Source organism: Prionailurus bengalensis, chromosome C1, assembly GCF_016509475.1.
Source record: "Prionailurus bengalensis isolate Pbe53 chromosome C1, Fcat_Pben_1.1_paternal_pri, whole genome shotgun sequence".
In the NCBI taxonomy this organism is placed as follows: domain Eukaryota; kingdom Metazoa; phylum Chordata; class Mammalia; order Carnivora; family Felidae; genus Prionailurus; species Prionailurus bengalensis.
The window spans coordinates 150,662,790-150,677,296 of record NC_057345.1 but is presented as its reverse complement, the minus strand read 5'-3'; the positions used below and the strand labels follow the sequence as shown (position 1 = coordinate 150,677,296).

At 41.9% G+C, this 14,507-nt stretch overlaps 1 protein-coding gene across 17 annotated transcripts in view; it reads left to right on the top strand.

The window, feature by feature from the left end:
- The window catches only part of RBMS1 (RNA binding motif single stranded interacting protein 1), a 220,445-nt gene that overhangs the window by 74,354 nt on the left and 131,584 nt on the right, over positions 1–14,507 (top strand). For 2 of the 17 annotated variants that reach the window (XM_043576880.1, XM_043576870.1), the window contains exon 1: positions 13,058–13,510. The exons of 8 other annotated variants lie outside the window; for them this stretch is intronic. In XM_043576880.1, coding sequence (XP_043432815.1) covers positions 13,442–13,510 — 69 coding nt within the window. In that variant the 5' untranslated portion in view covers positions 13,058–13,441. Of the gene's footprint in view, positions 1–5,737; positions 5,830–13,005; positions 13,511–14,507 lie in introns of those variants that run through there. 7 more of the 17 variants (XM_043576882.1, XM_043576872.1, XM_043576887.1 and 4 more) reach the window with 6 other exon arrangements.

Genomic DNA, 14,507 nt, shown 5'->3' with positions numbered 1-14,507 from the left:
CTTACCGTCAAGTGTAGAAACTGGCTGAGGGGTGCCTGGGTGGCTCAGTTGGTTTAGCGCTGACTTCGGCTCAGGTCATGATCTATCTCACAGTTTGTAGGTTCGAGCCCCACATTGGGCTCTGGGCTGACAGCTCGGAGCCTGGAACCGGTTTCAGATTCATTCTTTCTCTCTCTACCCACCCCCCTCCCCCACTCGTGCTCACTCTCTATCTCTCAAAAATAAAAACGTTACAAAACATTTTTTTTTAATAAAAAAAAAAAAAGAAACTGGCTGAATCTTACCTGTTTAATCACTTGGATTTGTAGTATTTTTCTAACAGATTCACTATTACCTCTGTACCATCTAGATTTAGTCTCATATCTCAACTTTTGAATGTTTTTTCTTTTTTAGGAGCGATTCATGGAGGAAAGGGTAAAATGGGTGGATAAAATAGTTATTTAAAAGTCCTTTCTAGGGTGTTGGAGCCCCCAAATCCATTTGCTTTGGATCCTCTGAAAATCAACCTCACAGGCTTTTAATACACTGATATCACCCAAAAATACTCTGGTCATGGGAATTTTCAAACCTACTTTAAAATAGAAACATCAGGGGCGCCTGGGTGGCGCAGTCGGTTAAGCGTCCGACTTCAGCCAGGTCACGATCTCGCGGTCCGTGAGTTCGAGCCCCGCGTCGGGCTCTGGGCTGATGGCTCAGAGCCTAGAGCCTGTTTCCGATTCTGTGTCTCCCTCTCTCTCTGCCCTTCCCCCGTTCATGTTCTGTCTCTCTCTGTCCCAAAAATAAATAAACGTTGAAAAAAAAAAATTAAAAAAAAAAAATAGAAACATCAGCTTCAACAATTATCAACAATTTGTCCATTCTTATGTACTGATAGAACTATTAAAAATGTTGTGTGACACAATGAAAAGAATCACATGATATTCCATTACAAGAGCCTGTACACCTACTTTTAAAAAAAAATTTGGTAATCAGGGGTGCCTGGGTGGCTCAGTCGGTTAAGCGTCCGACTTGGGCTCAGGTCATGATCTTATAGTTTGTGAGTTAGAGCCCCACGTCAGTCTCTGTGCTGACAGCTCAGAGCTGGAGCTTGTTTCAGATTCTGTGTCTCCCTCTTTCTCTGCCCCCCCCACTTGTGCTTTGTCTCTCTCTGTCTCTGTCTCTGTCTCTGTCTCTCTCTCTCTCTCTCTCAAAACAGACATTAAAATAAATTTTTTTTAAAAATTTGGTAATCATCAAAAACTTAAATTATGAGTTTTTAAATAAAGGGGGCAGAGAGATGTAGAAACAGGGGAAATCAGTTTCTTCAGTGAGTTGCAATATTTTGTAACCTGATATACTTCTCAGTATTGCTTAAGTTAATTCTAAGACTTCTTTAAAGAGGCCCTAAAATAGCATATATTTTCAAATCACTCAAGAGATCATGAATTACAGATCCTGGAATGATATTCTCTAATACTTAAGAAGTTTGGCTGATAAATTAGAATTTATAATTTGTCATTGAATTAACATGTCTCAAAATTATAAGGTGGTTGGACTTTTATGAAATTATAGTGTCTGTTCGAATAGGACTTACCTGCATTTGAAGACATTATTCATTCATTCATTCATTCATTCATTCATACACTCATTGAACCAATATTTGAATGCCTGATATGTTCTAGGCCCCGGATTAGGGGCTTAGGATATATTAGCAGTTTGATGTGTTAATAATTCCTATAAGATGATTTTCATTGCGAAATCAATTATAGTTTTCTCTTACTACAAGGGAAACATTACAGATAAGTGAAATTCATAGGTGGTTCCCAAGCTTATGGAGACTGTAGGTTGGTCCAGACAATAGGTTAGTTTAACCTGGAGACAAATAATAGATTGACCAGTTTGTCTCACTTTTTCATTTTGGCTTTATCTTCACACCAGCAGTGAAATGACTAAAAGGAAAGCTGCATAAGGAAAAAGGAAATACAAGGAGACTAGTCGCTTCCTGAACACATACGAAATCAGATAGTAGCACCTACTAGTAGTCATTGCTCTGAGTAAACCATTTGGACATTTTTCTAAAATTGGGTCATCTTATCCGCTAAGTTATTGTTTTCAATTCATGTTGTAATTTCATATCAATTTTAAGGATTATGACAACCATTTTAAATATATGTCATTTTATATTTGACTTACCTGATTCACATAAAAATTACTTTTCTGAAACCCGAAGAAGACTGAGAACTGGCACTCCAGGTCCTGCAAAAAGATGGAAATCCGTTTGTAAGACACGTAGGTTCGAATTGATGCCGTGTGCCAAAACTGTACTGTTGCCTAATCTTGGGAATGTGTGTGTATGTCTCTGTATACATCTGTGTGAGTAAAACCTGATAAAGACGTAACAGTCCAGGATGAATGGTCTGAAGTCCTGTTTGCAACTGACAACTCTAAAGCACCACCAATAGCAAGAAGTGTGGAATGGAGAAATCTGGTACATATCTACAGATTGAGGTTCATCTCCATTTACCCTTTCTTATTACATAAATGCACGGTATAAAACACTGTGGGCATAATTTGAAATGATTGTAGGGAGATGGCTGAGGAGAGGAGCAGACAGTTGAGTTTGTTCTTTTGTAATGGATGCCTTTGTGAGATAAGGGTAAAGTTTCTCATTCTGACACTGGGAGACTGTGCTCACCGCTTGTAAGACATACTGTCAGATCGCCTTGGAAGAACGGAGTCTGTTCGTCATTGACTTGTAACCTCTTAGTAGCTCTGTGTTGTTATGAAGGTTAAAAATGAGTGTTTGAAAAAATAGATTTCTCCAGTCTAGGCTATGAATAAAAAGAACATGCGCATTCATTGTGTTCATGTACCTGTATGCCATCTCTACGGAGTCTAAGACTCGCCTTTTTCACATTTCAACGTCTCTGAAGTCAGGATCCATCTTATAATTTATGATGTCTTATAATTACTGTTGTCCATTTTTTTTCAAATGTTGACATGTAATTATCAAGCATCTTACAATCAGTTGCATCTTAGATTGCACGCTATACTGTTTATATCCAAATATTTCGAGGACACTGATCTGAGAGAGATGAATAGGACCTTTCTGTTCCCCAAGAAGTAAAGCAAGAAAATTTATTCCGACAGTAACAGTTTAGGTCAAAAGAAACCATTTGGTTATGGACTTCTATTTCCTTAATAAGTCACACACAAATGCAAAATGCATCATTTATTACAACCCCTTTTATAATCCCAAGTGATCTAAAAATTAGGATGAAAATTCATCGTGTTTAATCATAATTTGTAAAGCTTATTCTTTTTTTAAAATGTTTATTTAGAGAGAAAGAGAGAGAGTGGGTGATGGGGAGAGAGAGAGGAGAAAAAGAATCCCAAGCAGGCATAGCACAATCAGCATAGAGCCCAACATGGTGCTCAATCCCATGAACCGTAAGATCATGACCTGAGCCGAAATCAAGAATTGGATGCTTAACTGACTGTGCCACCCAGGTGCCCATATAGAACTTATTCTTTAAGATTTGATCACTCCAGGGGCACCTGGGTAGCTAGCTAGTTGGTTAAGAATCTGACTTCGGCTCAGGTCATGATTTCATGGTTCATGAGTTGCAGTCCTGTGTCAGTCTCTGTGCTGACAGCTCAGAGCCTGGAGCCTGCTTCAGATTCTGTGTCTCCGTCTCTGCCCCACCCCCTCCAAATAAGTAAACATTAAAAAAAATTTTTTTAAAGATTTGATCACTCCCTTTTTCACATTCAGCTCTTTCTAACTTCAGATAATCATGGTTTTGAAAAATGGTTGAAAATCATTATTTGTGCTACTTGTGTATGTGTGTGTATAAGAAGGCTGACTTGCCTCATCCATTCGTGACTCCAACAAAACCTACTATATACAGGACAGTGGGTTAAGAAACTCATCAGAAATTTACAGACTCTTTAAGTCATCTTGTAAGACTTTGAAAGCTCAAAGTAAGATGACTCTGCCCTCACTTTTATGGATAGGGAAGTGTGGAATACAGAGAAAAAACACTATACCATCTTATAGAAGACATAGTCCTGGGGTAGGTTCAGATTTGGAGGCCATGAAACATAGAACTTTGTAATAGATACGGCTAAATATGAGTAGATGGAATGAGTCTATTATTGGTCAGGATGTCCAAGAAGAGACCGTAGAATTCCTTCCATTATTGCAATATTTATTGAATGATTATTATATGCCAGGCACAGGGACTGACCCTTAATAATCCTTTCCTACCTTGAGATTCTACATTTCCGGGCTTCATGAGCTTGGGCATGTTGTTTAACCTAGTTGAGGCTGTGTCACCTGTTCAAAAAAAGTAGAGAATGCCTGCCCTGCCTCCTTCCCTGAGATTTTAATATGGTTACATACAATAAAGCATTTTGTAAATTGTAACATTTTTATATATTCATTTTTTCTTTAAGTGTTAAATATATTTATACATATATAAAATATTATATACATTGTGTGTGTGTGTGTATATATATATGTATATATATATATAAAATGAATTTGCAAAATGTCTTCAGAAGGTATCTGCTTCCTCCAGCTTAGAAGAATCTAACATGATTTTAACAATTAATAATCCTTTAGTTGAAACATTATCGTATTTGCCATGAGATCAAGTATTAGGTGGGAAGCTGAAAGGAGGGTGGTTCTGGGAGGATCCATTTAATATGTTGTCAGCATTCTGGGAGTGTTCTTTATAGTTTGGAATTAGGAATTGCTGATGTCATGATCAGTCATATTGTCCTGACAACATCAGAATTTCCTCATTCGCCTTCTCTTCGCTTGGGGAGTATCAATTTGTGACAGGTTTGTCATCAGTTTGCCCCATGTATTAGATAACCCAGAACTAGTCATTCTTAAGGACACTTAGGGTGGGGAATTTTTATAAGCTCTGTATGTAGCCCATTCCAGAACTTTTAATGAAATACTCCAATGTTGAAAAGTTTGCCATCATACACATTCAACTGAATAGAAATTCATTTCTAATTCTTTATTTTCTTATTTGAACCTTTACATTTATAATTCAGTGGAGAATGAAAAGCTTTTCAGCATCTCCATTTGGACATAATTAATTGTCCTCTCATCCTCTAGACATAGTTTAGTGGTAATCTTAGCAACAGAGGAGAAAGGAAATTGTTTCATTGGGTTTTTTTCTTCTGTGTTTTAAAGGCTTGAAAACCTCTTCTGCGCTATGGATCCCAGGTTTTGGATGAACATTGGTTATGTCCCCCAGACACTTGGGGAAGTCTTAGGATAACCTTTTGTGAATCTGAGCTTGCATAAGGATTTTGTTTGTCCCATGTACAGTTGTTCACTCTGTACTCTCCAAGTTGTCATTTCAACAGTTGATTTTTACTTATGGAAAGGATATGGTGGTCATTCCAGGTTCAAACTTTGTTTTTCATTATTTTAGAGATTTTTTTTGGCCCTACTTCTACAAATTCTGTTGATACCCTAAGTCCTTTCTGTCTCTTTCCAAGTAGCAAGAGGTGGATGTGATTGCTGTTTCCACAGCACAGAAGCCTCTCCCTTCCTCACCTCCGCGCTTTGCCTTGACCATAGTTTGCTGGCATACAGTAAATGACTATGTTAACTTACATCTCTTTAGGAAAACTGTAACTTCAGAGATCATCTAATATCCTTCATAATTTGTATGTTTTACTATAATTCATGGACAGTTCATTGAATTGAAGTATTGTGAAAACAAACACTTATTTTCTTATAGGCCTGCTATAGAATGGAGAATCATAGCCCCAATTCTCCATTTCCACAGTGCAAGAATATAGAGGATTGAGGCATCCATCCAGGTAATTTAGGAAAACAGTAATCCACAGTAAATGAACAGAGCTCTTTGTCCTGGTTTTCCAAATAGTTGACTCTCCTTTATTTAGTTATAGAATTTGATGCAAATTCAATGTAGTACAAAATAAAACAAAAATCCTTAATTTTTAATTTGTATAACCTTCCCCTGTCCCAGATTGTATTTTTTTTGAAAAGAATAAGAACCCGTATACCTGTTTTTTTAAAGAAACTTTTAAATGTTTATTTTTGAAAGAGAGAGAGAGAGAGAGCACGTGTGCACACGGGGGAGGGGCAGAGAGAGAGGGACAGCCCAATGCGGGACTCCCAGATCACAAACCGTGAGATCATGACCTGAGGCAAAGTCAGATGCTTAACCAACTGAGCCACCTAGGCGCACCCCCCCCCACCCATATACCTATTTTTATAGAAAAACTTTGGAAAGAAATCTAACTCACAGAGAACCATTATTCCTGAAATATGAGTAAGCTTTGAATTTTTAAACTATTCTATAAGAGCAAGGCAGTAACTAATTTATGAACAGATTATATCCAAAAGTTTTTTAATGTACGATTTGCTTCAGATTTGCAGGATGTTTCTCCATAGAGAGGAAGGTCCTAAATGGTGATGAGGATTTTATTTGACCTAGAAGCATCTATGAATCCCACAATGAAACTAATCACTAATATTGTCTCCCACTACTTTTCAAGGGAAAGTTTGTTTTGAGTTCCAGTGCAGGTTTCCAGAAGTACCTTCCACCTAAATACCATCCTAGCTTCTGGAAGATAGTTCTTCCTGTATCTCTTCCAACTCCTTCCTACCAACTATCCCAGAAAATAAAACTGGTTCAAGAGAGGAGTTACATCTTAGTAACCATCAGTTTGATTTTTTTCATGTTTGGTTTTGAGAGAGAGACTGGGGGTGAGGGGCAGAGAGAGAGGGAGACACAGAATCTGAAGCAGGCTCCAGGCTCTGAGCTGTCAGCACGGAGCTCGATGTGGGGCTCGAACCCACAGACCACGAGATCATGACCTGAGCTGAAGTCGGCCACTTAACTGACTGAGCCACCCAGGTGCCCCAGTAATCATCAGTTAAAAGAGGTTTAGGAGCTAGTTTACGTCAGAGTATGTATCTGTACCATTTACTGTATATTCTAATACTGAAAAGCTTGCCTACATATTTAACTGAATGAAAACTCAACATTATTCCATAGCCTTTTTTTACAGTTTATTTATGTTGAGAGAGAGAAAGCGTGCACGTGCAGGGGAGGGCAGAGAGAGAAGAAGAGAGAGAGAATTCCCCGTGGGCTCTGCACTGTCAGCACAGAGCCCAACACGGGTCTCGGGGCTTGAAGTCACAAACCCAGATATCATGACCTGAGCCGAAATAAGGAGTCAGACACTTAACTGACTGAGCCCACCCAGGCGCCCCTCCATAGCCTTTTTTATTTTTTTTATTTTTTTAATTTATTTTCAATATATGAAATTTATTGTCAAATTGGTTTCCATACAACACCCAGTGCTCATCCCAAAAGGTGCCCTCCTCAATACCCATCACCCACCCTCCCCTCCCTCCTACCCCCCCATCAACCCTCAGTTTGTTCTCAGTTTTTAAGAGTCTCTTATGCTTTTCCATAGCTTTTTTTAAGTGACTTGCAGAAGGTCACATAGATGGTAATTGCAGAAGCCTCAATATACGCTGAGGTGTGGGCTCTTAAGTTTTCCTGTATGGGGTTTGCACTTGATCCTTAGCTAATAACCATCATTAGTATTGTTGGAGGCAGAGGACTTTGGAGTCAAAGAAACCTGAGTTCAAACCTCAGTTCCATTACGTATTGGATCTGTGGCCTTGGGAAAGTTACTTAAACCTCTAAGCTTCAGTACTTCCATTTTTTCTTCAGTAAAGTGGGATAATCATTCTTTCTTCATGATTCTGTGTGTGTGTGTGTGTGTGTGTGTGTGTGTTTGCGTGTGTGTTACAGAGAGATGGGGCAGAGGACATGCTGAGAGAGTGCCTGGAATATAGTAGTCACTCAATAAATGACAGCTATTATTTATTAGCCCATGCAGAGAAGCAGTAGTAGGGCAAGGACTGTTCTGTTTTGTTCCCCAGAACAGATTTAAGGATCGTCAGGTTATTGCTTGTGGTCAGACTCATCAGGCTATGTTTATGTTGTTCTGTATACCTTCTAGGATTATAGCTGTAGAGCTATAGTTTTATTTTATTAGAGTGGTTTCATTTTTATATACATATGATTTTATGTATGTCTAGGGAGGCTTTAAATCTAGAATAAGCATCATAGGTTTTTAAAAAGCAAAATAGTAAATTATAGAAAATATTGCAGCTACTTTAGAAATTGGGTACTTTATCAACTCCATTTTGTACCAGGAAAGAAAAGAAATTTAAAGAATCTGCTGACCTCATATTTTTTCTTTCTTTCTTTTTTTTTTTTTTTTCTCTTTTGCTGGGAGCCAGAGGCTTTGTGAGCTTTTAAACCTAGAGACTCTCAAATGTAAATAATTTTTTAGTGTGAACTGCTTATGCTAACCAATACCATGTGGTTATATTTTATTCATTAAAGATTGTAATTTGAAATAATGTTGGGTGAATTTTCCCTCAATTCCTTTCTGTTTTTAATGTGATCCAAATAAAAAAAGGTGCCTGAAGTGCTTTAAGCAGTGATACAGGGATAGACTCTATTATAAATCTATTCTTTTGTTGATAGAGGTGTTCTTTCTTACCTCATTGGACATCTTCTCTGTCCCCATTTTTTTATTTCTTGCAAAGCTTAGCTTCTTCACCATACTTTCTTTGTAGTAATTTCATTCAAAGGCTCCTCTCTGCTGTGGGGCTCAGTAATGTGCGTGTTGGAATGAGGGGGTTCCCTAGCCTTTTGATCGTTTGTCATCTGCTCCCTTGAGGGAGTTCCATCGATTAGCAATGATTTCAGCAGCGATTGCCCCAAATCTGCATCCTCTCTCATACAAGCTGTCTGTCTCAAGTTCTGTTTTTCAGACCGTCTGCATAGTGCTTCTTTCTAAATGTCCCTCAAACAAAACATTTATACATCTGAGCTTCCCACACCCATGTTATGTATCCTGTATTGATCTTTCTCTCTGGCGGACTCCCATAGCACATACTTGTCTAGACCACTTGGCTGGTACTTACCACTTAATGCCTTGCATTATTAGTGTAGAGCAATTCGGGTGCTGTAGGGGTTACAAGTACTCACCTGGGAACTGGAACATTACTTATAAGGCTTTGTGGAGATACAGCATTATAGAGTTAAAGGAGCACAGGATGAAGTCTTTTAACCCTAGCCAGATCTAGATTTTAACACTTGCTTGCTGCTTACTAGCTATGGGTAGGACAGTCAGTCCTACTCTTTTTCCCCTGTCATCTGTAAATGGAGCCTAGTCACCCTTCCCACTTAATAGGGTTGTTGTCAGAGCTTTATAAATGAAAGTCACATTTTCAGATTGTTTCTTAGGACAAATGTCTCCTAAATTCAGATTCTCAAATTCTAGTTATATAAATGCTTGGAAGTCACAGGTCCCATGTCTTCCATGAGATTGCAGGCTTCTGCCTCTACTGATGGATGACTCCATCCTTATTGTCCTCATTTGCAGACTCCTCCTGCCTTACAGAGTGTGATCCCTGATGCTGGCTCACAGTCTCCCCATTCATACAGAAATCGTTCTGGTCCAATACATAACTTCTTTAAAGGAAATGGGACAAAAACAAATGTAGGAGAAAAACTTCAGGGCACCTCGGCTATTGAAACAGACCTTTGCCACACTTTTTTTTTTTAACCTCTAAAAGTGAAGTCTGTGGTATACACAGTCATAAGAAAGCTCTTTTTACTTGTTGTCCTTTCCAGCTATATACCCTTGCTCCGGCTCTTTGATGGTCAGCCAGACTTGCTAAGCATCAGTTATTTATACAGTACACCCACTTAAATCTACAAACCACCACTATAAAACCTAGAAAAACAATAAGAACAACAGGCATTTATTGAGTTTGGCCCTTTTGTTGGTATAATGTATATATACTTAAGACAATCTGTTCGGAGTCTGGGACTCAGAGAGGTTAACTAACTTGTCCCAAGCCATGTGGCTCGTAAGTGGGAAGCTGAAATGGGAAGCCAGATCTGTCTGGCTGTTTAAATTTTCTTCCTTGGATTGTGAAATACAGCTTCACTTAAGCCATCTGAGGAAGGGGGGTGGGGTTAAAGTATACACACGGAGGGGCTGGCTATTGGAAGCCACAGCAGCTCCAGGGACTGCTGCTCCCTTCATCATCTCACGGCCAAGTGCTCACCCGCTCCTGGCATCTGCTTTACTCTGCTTGCTGCCAGTCAGCTTCCTGTTTACTCATAGTTTCTGCTGCTTCATAACCTTGGCTTACATATGGCTTTGGCTTTTTGTCGCCTCAGTTCTACCCCCTGGCGCTGTTGCAGTTTCTGCCCCTTTCCTCACTAGTTCAGCCCTTGGAGTTTTCTGAATCAAACTCCCAAGGGTGAGAATCTGATCGGCTCTGCTCCTTTTTTTCAATCCAAGCCATGTCATAGGTCACTGGCCTGTCTCTGGATTGGCTGCTCCTGGGTCAGATTCTCATAACTTTACCCACCAGCTGAGCTGGAGGTGGAGGGTGTTGTAGCAAAGTCTCAGTTTCCCTTTCAGGAGAATGAGCATTTACAGGACAGATTCCAGTGTTCTTCCCATGATAACTTGCAGTTTCTCTGGAATGTTTCCTTGATTTGTCTGTCTTAAAACATATTTGTTTCAAAGGTCAATAAACTTTTCCAGATGAAGCTCACTAGGATCTATCCCTGTAATCATTTACAACTAAGCACTTGTAAATATCTATAACTGATTATGTATATACACATGGTTTCATATATCTGTTATTTCTTTTACATTGGAATCATTTGGGCTTTAAGCATCACTTCATTACATTTTATAGTCTTTGGGGCTATCTTCTCCTTTCTTTATAATGCCTTGCTTAGTTAAGAGTACCTACCTAAGTCTGAAACTTTTGAACCCTGGCTGGTAGACACCGTTTTAAAAAATGGTCTCTCCTTGTATGCCATTCATCATTATAAGATGCTATATATTTTTGATATTTAGATATCCTTTTTATTCTTAGAAATAGAGTTATTTTAATGTTATTTATATTTAATAAGAATACTAATGTATTCTTTAATTACTTAGTATAAAATATGCTAAGTATATTTTAGTATTCTAATTTAAAGTTTGTTATCACTTGAAATTTTGCCTTATCCCTGTAAAACTACTGCAGGGTTTCAAGTCAAATCTTAGCATTCTAGAATAGCACAACATCAAAAATACCTTAGAGCAGAGCCATAGAAAAATTAATCTATGCTGTTCTTTGTGGTTTAGATTGTGGTTTCCTAAGAGACCAATCATGACAACTGAGGTTGTACATGGAATTTTTTCCATAGATGACCTGCCTCAACTGCTGGGGTCCTGGGCATTAAGGTCTCAGGAAAAGGTACCTATAACCTGAACAGTTCTACCTAAAACCTTATATTTTATACCTGTGGTTAATAACTTGCAGTAAAGTGTCCTAGTTACAGGTGACGGCAAAGCAGCGGCTGAGACAATTATAAATCTATGGAGTAGGAGGAAATAGTTCTAGCATATATATTAACACGCAATTGAATGTTAGTTGTGCTGTTTTTTTAAAGCACTTTAAAAGGACAGATATGTTTCTGTGAATTTTATCTAGCAAGTTCTTACTTGTCTATGGTGTACCTAGTACTGTGTCTAGAATAAGGTCCTTTGCTGCTGCTGCTTTTTGTTTTTAGTGAAAAGAATTAGGGACTACGTGTATGTGTATTTTGTGTATATGGTTGTTTTAAATTGGGTTAAACTTGCGAGTCATCACTTCTGCTGGAGAGCATTGGGAGCATCTTGGAGTACGGAGGTAGCTAAGTCACCAGCAGGTTATTGAAGATAGATATTTTCAGTTCTTTGCTGCTGAAAAAACCTTTGGCCTCAGTTTTTTTTTTTTTTAAGTTTATGTATTTAATGTAGTATCTCTACACACAATGTGGGGCTCAGTAGCCACAGCTTTGCTAGTAGACTCACTTTGTTTTCCTTATGGCAGCCAGAAGTTGAGTGCCTTCACTTCTTAGAGGAGTTAGGATTTTTCATTTTCATGGCAGATGGCCCCTTCCAAGGCGTTAGATCAGCGGCCAGGAAGAACTTTGTAATACCACCCTGATACTACCCTGTAATACAGCTGAACCGGCCATCGTGACAGATGGCAAGCCTACTTCAGTGGCCTGTCCAGAGCCTGCGGGCTCTGCCTGTAGGACTTGCTGTAGAAGCCTTCTGCAATGCACAGGTTCTAGGCTTGATACACCAAAGCGAAAGTGATCAAGAAAAGGGGCATCTTGAGACGAGTTAGATAATTTCAACTGGGAAACAAAGGAAACTGCCCCCCCCCGTCCCTCTTTTTTTTCAGTTTCTGTGCCCTCTCAGAGCACGTTTGTGTGGCATCCAGTAATTAACGTATAGAAGGATTACACTATTGCAGTTTAAAGGAAGGCTTACCAAACCATTGGCCTTAAGTGATTTTTGCTATTTGATATTGTCATCTTGAAGGTAAGCTTGTAAACTCTGGCAGAACTTTACCGTGCGTATTTGCGTTAAGAGGGTTGGGAGTGTAGACCTGTTTTCCCGTGCTAAAATTTTAGCGTTGTGAATTGGGGAAGCGCGGATTTGCAAAGGTTTGGTGGAAGGCTGGTTTGTTGAAGTAGGAGGGACTGCCCGCACCCTTTGGAGAGATGGCGGGGGCGGGGGTGGGTGGTAGTTTGGAAGGATGAAAGAAAAGAGAGACCCGGGACTGGTTCAGTTCCTACCTAGGTGTCATTGTGCTCTTCGAAGCCATACCCTTAAAAGGGGCTTCGAGCAGGGGTGCAAAGCTGCCTCTGGTGCTTAGGCAAAGAGCCGAGGGGAAAAAAAGAAAAGAGGAGGGGGGTGGCTACTCCAAGGAATGTGCGGCACGCGGGGAGCCAGACCCAACCATTGCACCGGAGCGGGGGCGCCGGCGGCTCCCCTGGCCGCGCGGCCCCAGCCCCGGCCCCAAGCGCGGGAGGGAGCGTGCGGGGGCCGATCGGCCGGCGGGGCTGCGGGCGCCGCGCCCAGAGGGCGGGCGGGGAGGCGCGGGTGGGCCTGGGCGCGGCGCGAGGCGGTGCGCGGCCGCCTCCCCGCCCCCGGCCGGCGCGCTCTCGGGGCGGTGGTTGAGGCCGCGGTAGGTGGGGACGCGGCGGCGCTGCTCCTCCGCTGCCGCCGGGAGAGTCCGCGGCGCCGCCAGCTCCGCGCGCGAACTCCCGTCCATGGCACGCAGGGCGGCGGCCGCCGGAGCTGCCCGAGTCTCGCTCGCCGCCGCCGCCGTCGCGCCGCACTTTTAGGCGAGTCCGGAGGTTGAGGGCGGAGGAGAAGTCAGCCCGGAGCTGCAGCCCCCGCCGGCCGCCGCCGCGCGGCGAGAGGGAGTTCCCAGAGCGGCCGCGGCCCCGGCCGGCCCCTCCTGCGCCCTCCCCCTCGCGGCGAGGCTGCCCCGCGCCCGCGCCCGCCGCCCGCGCCCGCCGCGATGATCTTCCCCAGCAGCAGCGGCAACCCCGGGGGCAGCAGCAACTGCAGGACGCCCTATCGCAAGCAGGTGAGGCGGCGGCCGCGATGCCGCGCCGAGGCCGGCCGCCCGGCTTTACAAAGGGCGCCAGCGCTCGGCCGGACACCGCTCTCCTCCTCGGAGGGACCGGACTGGGCGGTGACCTTGTTTCCGAAGGAGGCGGCCCGCGGGGACGGCTCGGGCCGGTGACCTTAGCAGGGGAGATGCCCTCGTCCCCGCCGGGCCGAGTGGGACGAGGAGGAAGGGGAAGGGGCGGTGAGGCAGCCGGAGCGGAGAGCGCGGGGCTAGGGGCTTCTCCCAGCTCTGCAACAAGTTTGGGTTTTTTTTCCCCCCTGAAACCTTTGTGTGTAGAAGAGTACGATAATAAGTGGTAACATTGGTTTGCAACAGTCTTCACTCGGAACCTGAAAGAACCTGCCTGATTCATAGCAAACCCGGAAGACCAGTGTGTGTGTGTGTGTGTGTGTGTGTGTGTGTGTGTGTGTGCGCGCGCGCGCGTCCCCCCCCCCCCCCGATATATATTTAAAAAAAAAAAAAAGACGAAACAGGAACTTCTGTCACTTTCTCAAGGTTTTCAGTAGCACAGGGAAATCCTGTGACATCCTAGTTGCAGAGATACTTGGATAAGCCTGAGTCATACACATGCCTTTTCCTATTTTAATACCGTTTCATACATTTTTTAACAGATTGAACTCCAAAGGCACTTTAGTGGTTAGATCGAAATCCCCTGCGGGGAAATAGGAGTGGAGCTGGGAGCTTATAGTTTTGGCCTTTTGTTTTGTTTTTCATCTTTGTTTTTAAAAGAAGGTTACTGAAGCCATGTTGTGATAAATCAAACAGAGCCTTGCAGCAGCAGCAATAACAAAACCTAGCTTTAAATTATGTAAAAAATGTGCAGGTCTGTTTAGAAAAGGTTAAACTGATTTAGAGGTCAGTGGCAAGAGGCTTGTTGAGAAAACAAAAACACGATTGCAGATATTTTTCTTCCATAATAAATCTCTTGTCTACATCCTTAGCTACGGAGACA